The sequence below is a fragment of the Copidosoma floridanum genome, unplaced genomic scaffold (genome assembly GCF_036245765.1).
Source record: "Copidosoma floridanum isolate Cflo_tuat_1 unplaced genomic scaffold, Cflo_Japanese_pri ptg000012l, whole genome shotgun sequence".
Classification (NCBI taxonomy): Eukaryota; Metazoa; Arthropoda; class Insecta; order Hymenoptera; family Encyrtidae; genus Copidosoma; species Copidosoma floridanum.
The window spans coordinates 6,111,299-6,129,344 of record NW_028321889.1 but is presented as its reverse complement, the minus strand read 5'-3'; the positions used below and the strand labels follow the sequence as shown (position 1 = coordinate 6,129,344).

Genomic DNA, 18,046 nt, shown 5'->3' with positions numbered 1-18,046 from the left:
ACCGGGCCTGTCCTAGTCTGCCCCCGTCCTTCGCGGCGTGCGTTTGATTTCTCTCTTGCCACAAAATTCTTACAATACCATCAGGGCTGTATCTATTGTTTTCAAACGTAATTGCGCCAAGGGTGATTAACTCGGGTGTACTCGCTTTTGCCACTTTTCTCGCACCGGCCGATACTAGTTGCGTAATAAGTATACAGACAGACATACGCTCATAGTGCAGATAAGATATAGATAAGATAGAACGGGAAAAAAAAAATTTTTATTTAAATAATAATAATAAATAAAAGATACGAGCCAACGCAATGCCGCTGCACGCAAAGCTCCGGCAGTTGGTTAATTTAGCCGACAAGAGCACGAGCTGGATCTCTGGGCTAAGCACCGGCAACCGAAATCATTTCTCAACCACTGGTACCGCCAACATGAGGTTCGTGACGCCAGTTATTACGTATTTGTGTTTTATACGATTTTTTTTTTTTTCCATCCATTTGTCCGTGCGTGTGGTGTACGATATTCGTGAGTTGTACGTGTATTCAACTTTGGCTCTCGATTATTGACCGGACGAGGGCTGATGGTCGGATGCTCGACCTCGTGCTGCTTCGTGCGGTCTTTTATTTTACTCATTTTACTTTTTTTCCCAACTTGCCATTATTTATTACGACAACTGTACCGTAATAAACAGGGGCTTATACTAGTGGGTGAAATACTAAAAAGGTTGCTAAGATTTGGAGATTTTTTTTTTTAAAGTAAATTTATAGGTGTACGATTACAAATGTGTCCCTTACCTCCGAGAGATTGTACATAATTGTGTGTATTGGACGTGATTAATTTTTAGGGGGGTGGGGGGGGGGGGGTAAAAATTGTGTTTGGTTTCTAAAGCAGACGGTTTCCATTCATATGTGCGTAGAAGGAAAAATTGATTTTGGGAGCGCCGTCGGTAACGCAGAAATCGTCACATCATGTACAAGACTCTCCGAAGCTGTAGCATTTTTACTATTAATAGTCAGTATTCAAAGTATTTTTAATCGAACAGGCGTTTTAGCGATGAATTTTTTATTTCCCAGGGTGAGTTTTGTGAGAATTATTGTACTTCGCTTGGATTGGATTGTTTAAGGATGAAAAAAAAAATTTGTTTTCCTTGTTATAGGCTCAACAATTTTTTTACAAATTTTTATTATGAATCTAAGAAATTACAAAATAGATAATATTCCAGTCCTCAAAGTTACTGAAAAAGCTTTTAATTCATTTTTGTTTCTTTTATCGTAATTCTGATAAGATAATCATTTGTATTGTGTCAACCACAGCACTTATCGTTTTACCGTTGTCACAGACATTAAATTTTATGTTATCAAACACTGCAACTAATGGCTTTTGATGGATGAAAAGCTCCGTAGTTTGACAAAAAATTGCCTCATTTCTGCTGTAAAAATTATTAAAACCACGACATGTGAGATTTTAAAAAATCATTAAAAATTATTATTATAAAGTAAAGTTTTTTTCACGTGACCTAAAAGCCCAGATAAAGTATGCAATAGTAATTCATTGGCACTTTATTGACTTTAATAACGATAAAAAAAAAATTAATTTTTTATCTTGATTTTCATTCACATATAGTAAAAATAACCGTACTCTAAATCTTTTACGTAAACAGTAATGAATTCCACTGATTGATAAAGCCATAATTTTATTGTTTTGCTTGTATCAATACTTCAATTATTGTCTTTCAAACTTTCCTTTCGAGCAGTACTGATAATAACAAATTCGATTATTATTAATATAAGCTTTTTTTAACACAAATCGTTACACAAGTTGAAGTAAAATATAAGGTCAATATAATGTATGCGACAAAATACATTAAACTGAATGGGTATTAAATTAAGTTTTGTTTCATAACTATTTTTAGATAAAAACGTAATATTTTCATGTTTTAATATTGATTTTTTTTGTTGACTGAAATTTTTTTTTTTAACTCGTATTATATTACAAAAGACAATATAGTAGAGCAGTTGTGTAGAGTTAATCAAAAGGATTATAAAATTGTAAATTCAGAGATTTTTTAAGGAATAAATGTCGTTATGTATTTACAATCGTTATTAAATTTTTTTTGTGAAAAATACTAAACGAATTAAAAACACAATAAGAAATGTACGTGATAACTCCATTCAACACGGATTAATATTTTTCGACTCTTTATTACAATCAGCATAGTAACAAAAAAACTAAAACAAAAAGTGTGCAGTATAAAAATAAACTTTACTTCAAACTGACGACACTCATTTTTAGTCAAATCTATTAGCATCTTTTACGTCTGTTCATGAATATTACGAGATGATTCGGTAAGAATAATATTTGAAGGCTAAATACAGAAAATAAAGAGATAATCTTTTTTAAAAAAAAACAGAGTAAAGAAATGGTCGTTTGCAGCTATGCATCAAATAGATAAAATAGAAATTAAAATATGTAAAATGTTTACTGGGTTATTTTTTAAATGTAAAATCATAAATCATTGGGTGTTCTGTTACATTTGTTACACACTGTTACAACGAGGAGTATAATATAATATATTCAGTCTTGAACTGACATTTAAATTCATCACATATGAACAAACGTTTGATGGCGATGGAAACAAAAAAAAACTTATCTAATAAGTCAGTCTTTGCTACAAATCAATAAAAGGTTAATGGCCACAATATGCCGTATGTGAATTAGAACACACGGTAATCTTATTTGTCGCATTAAATAAGTTTATTTCAAGTGACGTTACAACGTACTTATAGGGTTGTATCACACCGATTTAAACGTGTAAATTACATTTTATATTATTTTTACTAAAAAACTGATAAAAAAATACTGTTTCGTTTTTTTTTTTATCAACATTTAGACGCAGAAAAACCCCTTTAGTTACGTACACAATAGTCATCATAATTTTTTATTAAAATTTTAAGATAGTCGTAAATTAACATCCGTTTTTCATTAAAATAAATGATCACATTTTGTGTTTTATTTATTTCTAAAAGCAAAACACGATTTTCTAGAAAAATTAACAACGGCAATGTAACAGCTTGTGATAAATATTAGTTGTTTCCAAACTCGTTTTATCTCTCCAAAGTTGTACATAATAACAGGCACATAAGTCGCATTACGATTGTTACATGAACAAAATTGTTGTTACCTATGGAAAAAATCGTTCCATCCAATAATTTACCAAGAAAAATTATCATGAAATTTCACGATTCACGGCAGATGAAAGGCCAGTATTAGTGAGTCTTCGTGTGTAATTAAAAGATTTTTTCATCGATTCCGCGTGACCATCCATTTCCTCTCGATCGACTTGTAATTGTCAAGGCAACCGTTTACCGGCCATCCGTCACGCATCGTGACTTTAACGAAACATTTTTTTTTTTTTGCCCTCAGGTTCGTGCAGTTTGTCAACAAAAACGGGGGACCCCAGCAACTCGGCGTCCAGCTGAAACAGGGCGGCGACATCGTTGCCATTTCCGTCCTGAATTCACGAATACCCAACTCGTTGAAGAAGTTCCTCGAGGGCGGTGAAGAGTTTCTGAAAAAAGCCCGAAGGTAAGGCTTACAGCGAAATGTGAATACGCTTCAAAAACCTGTTGTCAAATTTAATCGGACTCATTAAGGATTCCGTGAGCGTTTCGGGACGGGTATATTATATATGTGCATTATATTGGTCTGTCGCTACAAGAGTCGATGATGAATTTCGTGTAAACGGGTTTGATTCTTTTTTTTTTTTTTTTTTTTTTTTTTATTCTGTGTTTATTTATTTTTTGTCAATTTTAAAAGGTAATATCGCAGATAAACTCAAAAGGTTGTGTAGAACAATTGTATGTAGGTACGATTTATCATCTTTGAGTAGATGCAGCTGCTTGATCGTTTATAGTGATAAGAAAGTAAAGTCATGATTTTTTTTTTTCCTGTAGGAACAACGACTTTGATTTAAAAGCCGAAGTTGAGAGGTCAGTTGGTTGAAGTTTAACCACAATCCATTTTTTGTGTGTGACAAAACCCCTTTACATTTTTTTGCCATATCACATTCGCAGATTTGGGCACAATTATTTTAGGGATTTTATAACATATTTTTTCCTGGACAAAGTGCACTCGTGTTGCTAAATAAATTTTTCATTCATCACTGTTCACAGTACTAGATGCAATGCAACACATTTTAGATATTAAAGTTTATTATAAAGTATTTTAATACTTTTTTACTGTGACTCTTTTTTTTCTCAATTGTTTTCTCTCTAAAATTGTAATGCATCGTTTTTGTTGGAGAAAATTTTTGTAAGTACTTGAAAAAAGCAAAAATTTCAGCACAAATAATGCATTGCAGTTTTAGAATAAAATTGTTTAAGTATCCGTACTCAAGTCTGCCCATTCAATAATTATATTGTTCCCATAATTTTCTCACGCCCGAACGCGTAACGCAAAAAAATCGATGTCAGTCCGATTCTTCGCAACATTCGATCTCATAATTATCATCGCCCCCCGCGGCCGCACGTATATAATGGGCTGCTTTTACCCTGACCTTCTTACATTTTGACATCAATGTGTGTGATAAGAACCATCAATTATAACAGAAAGAAATTTTTTTTTTTTTTTTTTTTATGCCGCTGAAACGTTATAATCCCTGATAAACCAAAATGGCCCGCAAAATTCCTGCATACGTATAGGCCATTGCAAATCTTTGAACGAAAAAAGAAACAGTCAAATATTTTATCGCACGATAAGAACGACAATAACGTTTACTCCGTTCCTGTTTGCCAAAGAGCGTGTGCGTGTGTTCCTACCCCCCCTACAGTCAAAAGTAAAAGAGACGCAATCGGATGTGATTGAAATGAAGTAACAAAAAATTCGCAGGGCAATGGTGGAAGCTCGCAGCGTAATACCCGAGCAGGACGTGACATTTTTGCCGCCAATCACGCGCATGGACAAGCTCGCCTGCGTCGGTCTGAATTACAGCGGCCACTGCGAGGAGCAGAACGTCCCGCAGCCGGAGACGCCTGTGATCTTCAACAAGTTCCCCAGCACCGTCATTGGGCCCTACGACGACATCCATCTGCCTACCATTTCCGATGTGAGAATAAGTTCATAATGTGTTCGAACTCATAGGACACGCCGCTTTGGAGCCAATAATGCGAGTTTACTCGACTTTTTTTTCTTTTTTCTTTTTTTTTTTTATCTCAACAAGTTTGGAAAACTTATTAGATGTACTATTTTTGGCGCGCCGCGTACAACGGACAATTTTTTTTTTTTCAAACAAAGATAAGACGCTGATTTTTTCACGCGTAGACGCGTACCTATATCCTCTATTTAGAGACGTCGAACGCACCGATCTTTATTTTTAGCAGCTGGTCGTTGCGTAATGCGTCGTTGAACCGTTATGTTTTTTTTTTCTCGCATCACAACTTTTGCACCTACTGTTGGTTTTTCAAATTTACCGCGATGGAAATTAATTTTTCTTACAATTTTCAAGCCTCGACCATTTTTTATACATATTAAAGAAAAATCTGTATCACTGCGTCTCGCTGCGGTTACACTTTTGCTCGGTCTTTGAATAAACATCATCAATATGTGTGAATCATCAAAGTTGATGGAACACTCGGACGTACATCGAAAGTAAACGCAATCGACCATTGCTTCAAATCACGCTCTAATCAATTACTCTCAAAATTAATAAAGTAAAAAACCACCACTTCAAAGCTATAAACTTAGAACCAAATGTATCTGATGTTTTGTACGTTACCACTACAGTTATAACCGTAATTGTAGACTTGTAACTTTCAAACAGTGATTTTGTACTTGATTAATCTGGAAGCACAAAGTATAAAGAAACATATATTGTTCCGCAGAAAGTCGACTGGGAAGCCGAGCTAGCGATCGTGATCGGGAAAAAGTGCAAGGGTCTGAACAACGACGAGGCCGAGGAGTGCATATTCGGGTACACGGTGGCGCAAGACCTGTCGGCCCGCGACTGGCAGAAGGGCAAGCGCAACGGCGGCCAGTGGATCCTCGGCAAGGCCATGGACAACTTCTGCCCGATAGGTCCGGCCGTCGTGCTCAAGGAGTCGATCGCGGACATCAAAAACCTGTCCGTCAAGTGCTGGGTCAACGGCCAGCTCAAACAACAGGGCAACACCTCCGAGCTGATATTCAAGCCCCACGACATCGTCGCCTATCTCTCCCAGTTAGTTTTTTTTTTTTCTTTGTCCCCCTTACTCGTTTACGTGGTGCTATCGAGTTTCATCATCAGTTATTAACGATTTATTCGACCGATTTCAGGTTTATAACTCTGCTGCCGGGTGACGTTATTTTGACCGGTACTCCGGCGGGAGTTGGCTTCACGCGGAACCCACCAGAGTTTCTCAAGGTCTGTAAATTGGTTCGATTTCATGGTAAAAGGAAATGAGTTTTTGACCAATCGGTCGATTTGCAGAAGGGAGACGTCGTGGAGACCGAAATCGAGAGCATCGGGCGCTTGAGGAACAACGTTCTCTGATGTATCGAGAGTGGCTCGGTGCACGAGGAATCGATCGGTTCGAGAGAGCAAGTTTCGGTTCGTGTTGGGAACCATTGACTTGTACGCGCGTATAGGAGGCAGGAACGGTACTTTTGATAAAAAAAAGGTACTGCAAGAAGAGAGAGACACTTTTTTTCATCGTCCCTTTGGGATTTTCGTCAACTGAAACACTCATCGTCATTTTTACCATTGAAGCTGGGGTAGACGAGAACGATCCTCATGGCCAGGAATAATTTGGCATTTACAGATAAACCAAGTGTATTTAGTGTATTTAAATATATACGTAGCATACGAATCATACGATACTTAAGAGAAACTACTGTGTGATAACCAAATCTATTGGAGCATTTGTGGAAATGTTTTATTTTTTTTCCTTGAACAATCTAACGAGTCGAGTGGTTATTTGTATGAATCATTGGTCTTTTAAATATTGTTTTATACTGTAAAATAAATACAACGATATTGAAACTTTAGGATCGTTTTTATTTACCTTTCAACTTTTTTTTTTTTTTTTTTTTTTTTTTCGATTATTTCATTTGTTTTAATGACAAAAATAGACGTTTTTTATTCAAAAATGGTTGAAAGCAGTTGAAGTAAGCTGCTGTGAACATTTCAGTTTTCCATTTTTTCAGTTAGTTTAACCAGTAAGTGTTTGTTACGGTAACAAATTGTAGTTAGTCCTACTACTTATTGTGAATACCGTTAACACTTATTAGTTTTACATATTTATTCTAATTATTCTAATATTTTTATAAATTTTTTTTAGCTTTCTGTTATGTTAAAGAAATTATTTTCCTAAAGCATAAGCATAAAAAAGTGTACTTTTTGAAAATTCACAACTTATATTTCCATTCTGCACATGGACCTTCAGTATCAAATGTTGATATATTGTTCTGATATAATTTATTTAACCATCTTTTTTTAAAAGTATTTTGACTTTTAGGGCATTAAATATAATGTTACACAAGTACAAAGTAATATTTTATGTATTTTTTTTAATCTAGAATTTGTACAAACGCTGTTGTTACATATCAAGTCGTACTCTTTGTAGTAAAAAAATTCTGTGGTCCTTTTTAGACCTTTTTTTATCTTTTGGTCATCAATGTTCAATGTTCCTTCACAAAAAAATTTTTTTTAAACTTTTGTGACCATCAATGTGACCAATGATGTCCTCTACCAAACATCGACCGACGTGATGTTTTTGTAATTTTACTTACATATGATTTTTCGTAAATTGTATTACCTACTTTACTCTCCAACAGTAAAATACTTACCAACTTTGCTCGGCATCGATGCAGGGGAACAACGGTCGCTAATCAAGACAGGAAATGTTTCAACGTATGTTTGTCTTTTTACACGACAGATGTCGCAACCAATTCTGTCATTGACGGTGATGGTGAGCTTCAACTCCGCATCAATTATTTATACATATGCATCATAAAAGTAAAAAATAACATAATAAAAAATGAATTAAAAATTAAAAGTAAGCTTTCAGTACAGTCTGATCTCTTTAAAAGTTTACTTTAAAAAACATATGCACAGATTTTTTTTTTTCCATAAAATTTATCAGTATTCGATTAAAAATACCTTATTAAAACTGTTCAATTGAAAAGAATTTCGTGCAACTGATAGCTATACTTTAAAACGTTACTATGATAATGAATGTTTTTATAGTTGACTCTTTGGAGATGAAACCAATAGCTTCTGATTTTTTATTTGTTTATACAAAACCAATAGTAGCTTGCCAAGTTACGCCGTGCAGGTGATGAAAATGATTTTTCCATTTGATAATCGCTCAATGGTTAAAAATGAATGCAACAGTACAATGGGTATTCCACCTTAAATTACCTTAATAAGCGCATAAATAAACAAAAAATACCATTATGAAAAATTGTATTCCATTTAAGAAGATTAAATTAAAAAAAAAATTAACAAGATTAAATAAAGTTCACAAGAAAAAGTTTTAAAAAAAATTCTTTTTTTTTTTCAACTCTGACTAGTTAGTAGAAGCTTCTACTCAAGAAACCTACAGTTGAAACAAAGTCCAGTTGTTTCAACTATTTGAGAACAGCTTAACAAAATTATACAAATTGTAAAGAAAATCTGACTTTTCTCACTTATTGTACATGCATACGTGTATTATTACACTCAAAAAGTTGTCTTTGAAGAAGATGATTATTTGTAAAATAGCTCGCATAACGGGTCATTTCAGAAAAGCTGCGATATTTTGAGAGGCAAATTCTACATAGGTATGAATGATCACCGTAATGGTCCTTTTTTTAGCAATTCTCAAGCAACAAATGGAAATTTTGCAATGACATTAAATTTGGTACACATGCAGGCGTCTTCGTACACAACTGACGCGTATCCTCGTAAGCCCAAATACATGCGAAATATCCCAACGACGGCGACAACCACACAGCCGTCGGGAGCCGAGAAAGCATTTCTTTTTTTTTTTTTTTTCTACACTCCAAACGAGCAGTTTAGGCGTCCAACTACTTAAAATGTAAGCGAGGAACAAATAGGCGGACGAAGGTATACAAAGAAGAGCGCGTATATAGCCTGCCATGTACACGCGGGCGTAATTACTTCCCGTACTTTGCTTGTTCGTCAGGACTAGGGGGGAGGAAGTGGCCGGCGTACGCTGAATTTTTAATGCCGATTACAGGAGTAGGGGCGATAAGGAGTAATTGCGCGAGTGCGATAAAGCTTGTATAGTGGCGAAAATCTTGTGCGGCGCACTCGAGGGGGTGGCGTAATTGAATACGTCGTTTGGCGTGGTGGGTTTATTTAAATTTGATGACTTATGGCGGGTCGTCGGGGCAAAGAGGGAGAGAAAGAAAGGACGCTTAGCTATTGTGTTTATTGCGTGGGCTTTTAATTATCGAACTGCTCTTAGGACTACGAAGGAGGACTTTATTTGATTTGTTTGCACGACAACCGTCACTGAATATCAGGGGGGATCGTTGTTTCGGTTTTTTTTCGATGTACGCATAAATCCGAGATGATATGGATTGGTTGGATATCGTTGAACTGTACGAAACCCCGTGTGATTCTATTTTTTTATTGGAGTTTGGAGGGTATTGTCACCATCAAATTGTTTAATAATCTTCAACTTTTCTCTATTACACATGTGCACAGTATCATTGTTTATATGAGTAACGAAAGTCCCGAAAAATTCATAATCAATTGCCTTGAAAATACTTTACAAATAAGTATTGCCAGGCTGGCTATTCGTGAAACAAAATGGATTTTTCAAGACATCATCGAGATATTTCGACCTCCAGAAAATCTGATCTACTTTGGGACTGCATTATATTATCGAAATTGCCAATGACCCACGGAAAACGACATTGTTACTTGATAAGAGTATGAAATTGTTTTTCATCTGTAAATTGCAATGATATTGTAAAATAAAAAAAAAATAAAGTTATAATTAACAAATAGTGATTCCCAAAGCGAAGAGTAAACAATCTTTCATTGTTATGTTCTACGGCCGATATTATTTACTTCCAATCGTTTGACTGTGTTCCTGTGGTGCAGCATACACAAGTGATACTTACCCTATTTTATGAATACATCATCACTCGTTCGATGCACAATAGGCCAAATAAACGAGGCGACCCATACGCTCTTGTGGTTAACCGCATAGCCCCAACGAATAGTCGAGAGCATTACGCACTTACACACTTTTGTGTGCAATGTACTTACGCGAACGCACGTGCATTATTACATAATATTTATTTTTTCCAATTTGTATATGAATATTTATCAGCGATCACACATTTTTATACAAATAGCTTGATTACTGGAGTATACTTGCCCGGAGCATTCAAGCTTCTAAGTATGGCTACTTACGGGCTCATTACAGCGCGTTGGTAAATTATTCGTTTACCGCTTCAGAACATTGGGCGTTACTTGTATGTACTCACCAAGTATCCTTTAAAATACTGGTATGGAAAAAAAAAAAAAAACATGAGATTTAGTGGAATTAACCGTATCAACTGATTTTTTATTTTTCTTTTCTTTCATAATGAAATTTTAGAATGAAGTTCAAAATATGTGAACACCCCAATATTCTAATGTAATTCAACTTAAGTCGTTTTTAAACATAAGTTTATTCTTTTATTTCAAGAATCATTATTGATCGTTTAAAACGGTTATAAATGTGTGTTATTTATAGTGACCATTAGTGATAAATTGGATTTTTAGTAAACATAGTTATAAATAAGAACATAATTTTTTACAATTTTTTTTTTTTTTTTTGGATGATGAAACTTTTTCAAAATTTTAACAGTAGGTGATGAATTTCAGCTAAAGTTACATCCACAAATCACACGCTCCAAAGTAGTTTGTTGCAAAAAAAAAATGAAAAAAAAAAAAACAAAAAACCGTAAGAAAATTTCTCAAACGTTTGAGTGAAATGGTTACCAGGGATTACGTAGATAATCAGCTTATGGGTTGGTAATACTTATGTAGATAATTTTCTTGGCTCTGTTTTACGTTTTACTCAAACTCGTTTCTAATAAAGGTAAGTTTAATTAATGTCACGTTGTTGTTTTTTTCATCGGCAATAAAAAGTAAAGTTTTTTTCTACGACTATAGAACTTTAATTTAAAAGTCTGGTGTGAAGTTTCACATGATATTATCACACTAGAGCTTTGTACCCAAAAAAATGAAAAATCCTCCAGAATATCGAGAGTACAGAGCCTCGAAAAGCAACAGAAGACAATTGGACATCGAAAAGCTCTAGACAGGCCTAAGTAACACACAGAAAATGAGAGAGAGAGAGAGAGAGAAGTAGCAGCACTCCCCCATACCAACGTTTTGACTCGCAATTCCGAAAGCGCCACTTCTCTCGTCCCAACAATGCCGGTGCCTTTGTTGCTGCTTATGATAATGATGATGGCGACGAGTAGGGGTCCGTTTCAGCCCCATCAGAGACACAACCCACGCGCTCGTCGTCCAGGTGAGCCACGGGAACATAATAGAGGGGCGCGCACGCCCCATACATCTCTCCGGGACGAGCCCTCGGTGGGAGTGAGGCATTTCTCCGTTCGGGAAAAAATGGACCCCCTGGCGCTTAATGGGGGCTGGAGAGCGCGCGGCCGAGTCAACGGGGGGAAAACCCGTGGCCGGTGGAAAGTCGAGGTGTTTTTCAACGAGGGAGAATATTACCCGACGCGGGAACAATGTGAACCGGAGGAGGGCAAAGCGTGTACCTTTTAGTCTACCTAAGTGCAGGAGATTAATGGCTTTCGAGAGAGAGGATAGATCAGACACGCGGTTCGGGGGACTCTCGTGCATCACGGCTGGATATGAATCAATCGAGGGCCCATTACATCCGAATACGAGCTTCTGGCGCGAGTGACGAGTTTTCCGAAAATCCCAACCCAGTTAATTTAAACCAGAAAGCCTGTGCGTAGCTGTAATTAAAGTGCCGGGTGTAAGGGGGATCGATGGCTCAATCGGGACATTATGTACCACGGCCGAAAAAATCTCGAGTAGATAATGACGCGGTTCGATGGTACATTGCGCGTGTGCTATTCAAGGGGTATTCGGACGTGTGCGTCCAATGTCGTAGAATTTCATCAAGACAATACCGGAGCAATTTCCACCGTCTGCTCGCAATTTGATCCGCCGGGGCGGAGGAGCGTAAAAACCGCCCGAACCAAGCGCGTCCCCGTAAATCGGCCGAAATTACCTAAAGGCATCCGGGTCTGCCTTCCGTTCGCTAACTCACACACCCCGTGGCCGCGTATTTATTTTCGGGGTTAGAACAAGAGGTCCGCCGGTGATGGTGGTGATTGGCGCGTGCACCGGCCGCTCGTAAATCTGTCGCTCTTTCTTTTTTTTTTGTCACCGGTCCCGTTAATACATATATATATATACGTAAACACAGTCCCGCAGCGCTTGGTCCCTGATTTTTTTCTCTAACTCCGTTTCTGTTTCTTTTTTTTTTTCCCACAAACAAAAAGGCCCCTCTCGCTTCGTTCCCAGAAAAATCTACGCCAACTTGGGCCCGTTCGGGATGTCGCCCTCGTCTTCATCTCCTCGCATGTATAGCTAACTGCGTTGCATTATGTCCCTTCCTCGCTTTTATTTGTCTCTGACTTGGTTCTCGCACTTTGGCCAACGCGCGCTCGTGTACGCGCGTTCGGGGGGAGGGTAGAGGTGCGGGTCAGTTTCGGTGAAAAGGAAGCGCTGCACGGAGCTAGATAACCGCGTGCACTGCACAGGTGAGATTTTTCGGTGAGATAGTGCGCGGACGCTGGTCCCTTTTTTTTTTTTTTTTTCGGAAAAGTAGAGCGCGTGTGTGCGCGCGTTATTTATGTTGGCGTAGAAAAAAAAAAAAAAAAGACAAAGAAAAGGAGACGTGTTTAGGCGGAATTTAAAATAACGAGGTTTAATGACGAATAAGGGCGCAGACGCGGATATGATACACCCATGGCAGAGAGATCCGATCTTATCCACATAATGTAGACCGGGTCCTGACTCACGGCCATACAACGTGATAATACGCGCGTAAAAGCGTCGCGCAGGGAGTCAATTGATCATTTTTAATTAATCACTTGTACCCGAGTCGGACAAAAGAGACGAAGAATAAAATTAAAAAAAAAAAAAAAAAAAAAAAAAAACTGTACATTCATATTGATTGAGTTATGATTCTAGCAACGCTATACGTGTGATTGCTAGCCGTCGTTATAAGAAACGCATAATACCAAAACAACCCAAGAGGAATGGTAAATCAACTCTGTACAACTATCCCCTCGAAATGGTTCATTTTCGCGCAGAGCATCACTGGTCTTTCCTTGTCAGTCTTGTTGCATTTTGCTGGTAATTCGCGTGATATGTCATTGGTTTGCTCTCTGTATATATTAGGTACACAGACAACCAGCCAACAGAGAGAGGGAACAACAGTCTTGAATCTAATAGAGACATAATTCTGGGCAGATAGAATCTCTCCTTGGTGTTTCTCGCGCGTGTTTTCTCGTGGATTTTTGCGAGGACGTGAGTGGAAGAAGGAAATAACGCACCTATGTATACAAAACCGTACCGACCGTACGGATATCGAATTTCCGTTCTTATGTGCATGTCCCTTTCCCTCTTTATTTCTCTCGATTCAACTTAAACAATGTTTTTTTTTTTTTTTTTTTTTTTTTTTTTTTTTTTTTCTTATCTTACACCCTCCTTCGTTTATCTCCTCCTAGATAGTTGTATTTGTGTGAATGGTCGCTCTTGTAGAGATTTTTTAAGAAAGGGAAAAAAGAAACAGATAAATGACAGTTCATGTTAGATAATTCATGTCAAAGTCAATGTGCTGGAAATAAGTGAGACTGTGGTAATGAAAGCCAATTTGACCGAATTAGATTTTCAAAACTCATCATTGGATTCAAGAAAAATTGAAGTAAACCAGTTGGAGACGCGTACCAAGCACTGCTTCTACTTTGCCTACGCAGAAACGTATGAAGAAAAGACTACCTTTAATCACTTGAGAAAGTGCATATACAAATAAAAAATACTATTTTGTATGCTTTGCGTCAAAAAACTACAGGAATTAAAAAAAAAATCAAGTTACATTATAATGTTTATTTAGTAACGCTACATAGGTCTTTTATTAATTTTTTTCATTTATTATGACAACTAACTATTAAGCAAAAATTTACGAATGTGCAGTTGTTATTTTGATATCCGTCAAAACATCATTAATTTTTTTAATTTGTGTATAACTAAACTTATAATTTTTGTTGTGGGAGGACAGGTCATTCATGTCAAAGTCAAGGTGCTGGATACAGATGGGACCATTGCCATAAAAGCTAATCTAATCGAACTAACTTTGAAACATAAAATTTTAAGTTTTGAGGGTATCAAGGTCAACCACGTAGAAACGGACACCAATCATTGTTTTTACTTTGCACACTCAAGACAGTATGAAGAAAATACCTCCTTCTATCACTACAGAAAGTGCATTAAATAAATAAAGAATACAATTTTCGATGCTTTGCTCTAGAACAGTAACTAAGTAAACGAAATTTTTTAAATGCTAAGCAATATTATAATGTTTTTTATAATCATTTTTTTTTATGGTCGCTGTTTAGCTATAATTTGTAAAGAAAAAAAAATAAAAAATGTCATTTTAAAAGCGAAATGTGCTTGAAATATTTTATTTTTATCCTAATATACTCCGCCTGTTAGGGCACTGCAATGAAAATACACTATACAGAAAAATCGAATAATAAAAAATTAATTTTAGTTAAATTTTTTTTTTCAATACTGAATTTTCACTTTTTTATAAAAAAAATCACAAGTGATTTATAAATTTGAACATAATTGAAAGTCTTACGTTTTCTTACCATAGTCATCTTCATGATCGAGAGTTTGACACTCTAATACTAAAAAAAAAAAAAAAAAAAAAAAAAAAAAAAAAAAAAAAAAAAAAAATGCAAAGTGCAAAGGAATAAATAGTTGAGTATATAACGTACGACCGCAGCAGACAACATTTTACTAGTGCGAGTTGTACAGTAAAGAACTAACGTAGTAAGTTTTGCCCCACACAGATCGTCATTGTTATATGTAATTGAGCAACTAAAATACCTATACGTTATATCATTTAGCTGGATTTTTTAATTTTTTCTCTTCGTGTAACTTTTTAGCAAGAAATTACAAGGAGTTAGCAGTTTGACAAGTGCCATCGTAATAAGGCAGACCACGATCGGTAACTTCAGCTCCCTACAAAGTTAATCTGCATGTACGTTTTATTCAGATTATTAGAAAATTTTCTAAGTTGCAATGCGCATGAAAATTACCTTTTTTTACAGTTGAATAATCATCGAAATTTATGTAATTTTACTCCATCCGTCTTTGCGCTACTGTTACACTGAACAACACAGCACTTTCTTACATCCATATTTCATAAACGTTTAAATAATAGAAATCACAATTGATCATGTCTTATTTCGCGTATTTATCTTTCTTTTTGCCGTCTGCTTTTGAGGGTATGCTCTGGATCGAAAACTAACGAGGCTTTATTAATAAGTATGTTGTTACATTCAAACATTTTACAACCGTTCGTGGCACCAAATAGTTCATTTTTTTACATTTGTGTAACTGCAATTTCATAATATTGATACTATTTATGCATAAGGTAAAGTACCCTCTATTCGGACACAATTTTAGGTAATCCACTATTTCTAAATTCACAAAGAAATTAGCTGTTTTTGCGAAAAAGGCGGTTGACATATAGATAATAAAGTAATTTTTCTGTCACTTAAAAAAAAGAAAAGTTCTTTGTGACCGTGTGATCATTGTTTAAAATAATTATAAAGATTCAATCTCAAAACCCCTATATTCGGACAATGCATTTCTAAATAGTCCGAATATAGGTCCCGTTACGACGTAGGGACCATAATCCGGACAGTCGTGAACATTGAGAAAATGAGGTTATGGCAGATCTTTATATACAGTCATATTTTACTTTAATGGCTTTAATTTGTTAAACAAATGCAAAAAACAAATTATTATTGTATTTTACTACATAGTATAACCATTTCTTTGCACTTGTAAGCAAGTGAATTGCTGGGTTTTGTGTGTCCGAATATGGGGTACAGTTTGAACCGTAGTATCTAATTTCCGGACAGCAGCCAAACACAAAAAACCTCGATTTGCAAGAAAAAACATTTCTTTTAATGAATTATCAAATTAATTCGACGGATGTTGTAACTATCCTAAATCAATTCGATACTGTAGATTACAAATAAATTTTTTCATTCAGAAATTGTAAAAAAATTATGTAATTATCGCTGCTGTCCGGATATAGGTCCGAACAACACTTTTGTCCGAATACAGGGTACTTTACCTTATGTGATGATAACATCTGTAAATTTGACAAAATACTGTTATTCTTTCCTTAATTAAGCAAAAATGACAGTCATTTGGTACCCCAGCTTTCCTGTTATCGCCACTACGTACGCTGGCGTCGACTCTTCTATCCCCTCCCATCACTTGCACCTGACCAATACCCGCAATGTACCGACATCTGCATGCACGTGCGGATGTTTTCCCTCAGGCTCCATAAATATAAAAAAAAAATCATCCTCCCAGACTCATATGGTATAACAAATAGCCGGTCATCAGTACCCCCTCGTACCGCGAACGCAAAAACAAGGCGTCCAGATGGAAAACGATTAAAAGCACAAACGAGCCCCCGTACCTATATATACATAGGTACATACAAACTTTGTCATTTTCGCGAGTACACAAGTAACACCATGCACTGTCCACGGGGAGCGCTATTCGTGCGTATGTAATATACATATATAGAGACGCATCGTTTCAGCCTCTTGGGACCTGGCGAGTAAATCTGCTCCTGCTACTGTCACGCTGAGGGAGATTGCGTGGTGCTGATCTATTTTTTTTTTTTTTTTTTTTTTTTGTTCAAGCCCAGAGGGGCGTGTACACTGTAATACGCAACGCCGTCGCGCTGATGGCTTGATTCGAGAGAGGGGCAATAAGGGCGACGACTCGCTGTGCAAGGGGAATGATTCTTTTTTTTTTTTTCGGATTTTTGGAAACCGTACCATCAGCGTCGTCAAATTGGATACATCTATATGTGCAAAAGGCCATTGCCAGTGTTATACATGTATCTCTCAAAATTTTCATCTTGACACGACCCGTGAGTTTAATAAATACTCGTGCCACACTGCCGAGCACATGAGGATTGTTCCTTTGTTACTTTTTTTTTACGAAAAAAAAAAAAAAAAAAAAAAATCCATTGATCACTCGTATGCTGTTTGTTTGCATGCATTCACAAGCGCAATAATCGATCGGTATAGGTATAACCACTGAGCGTTTATTCAATAAATCCACGCGTTACGAGCGTGTCCGCGTGGGCGTATCGTCGATATAACTTACTTCGGAGTCCTTTCTCTCTCTCGATGGACTTGAATGACGAATGTTATATTATACATACACTTGTACATTGTAAGCGAGTCGTTATTAATTTGCATGGGGACGCTGTCGGCGATAAATCGCTCGCGAGAGACGAAATGCCATTGTGCGCGATCCTATACTCTCTAAAAGTGGTAAGTATACAATTTTTGCAAAATGGTGCATGATATGCATATATACTGTAACATTGTGAATGTACACTATTTTAACAGTAAAACGGTCGATTTTATTATTTCAAAGTTGTGTATTGCCAACTTTTTTGAACTAGTGAATATTCACTATTTCTACCAAATTAACGTTTCACCATTTTAATTCTGTTTGCTGACTGATTGACGGTACCATTTGAAATAATGTGTATCGGTTGTACAATTATCTTTATACGGATCAAGATTATTCGTTGGATTACCGATAAATATTTGTAATTGTAATCATCGAGTAAGCGTGAATAAACAACCCTGATTTTTTCATTATTTTTCACCAGTGAAAATCTTGTTTACTCACGCAAATTGTGAAATTTTCACTATAGGGAGTACATTATGCAATACAAAAAAAAAAAAAAAAAAT

The 18,046-nt window shown here is 36.2% G+C and overlaps 1 protein-coding gene across 2 annotated transcripts; it reads left to right on the top strand.

Annotated features, from left to right (window-relative positions):
- Window positions 1–30: 30 nt before the first annotated feature.
- LOC106647960 (oxaloacetate tautomerase FAHD2A, mitochondrial) lies at window positions 31–7,006 on the top strand. Of its 2 annotated transcripts, XM_089590257.1 has the most exons (7): window positions 31–424; window positions 3,412–3,573; window positions 3,942–3,977; window positions 4,876–5,092; window positions 5,868–6,202; window positions 6,298–6,385; window positions 6,452–7,006. In XM_089590257.1, exons 1-7 carry the CDS (start codon window positions 303–305, stop codon window positions 6,512–6,514), a joined length of 1,023 nt encoding a protein of 340 aa, XP_089446383.1. In that variant the 5' UTR covers window positions 31–302; the 3' UTR covers window positions 6,515–7,006. The 2 variants fall into 2 exon arrangements, with proteins under 2 accessions (XP_089446383.1, XP_014220037.2); XM_014364551.2 differs by lacking the exon at window positions 3,942–3,977.
- Window positions 7,007–18,046: the final 11,040 nt, after the last annotated feature.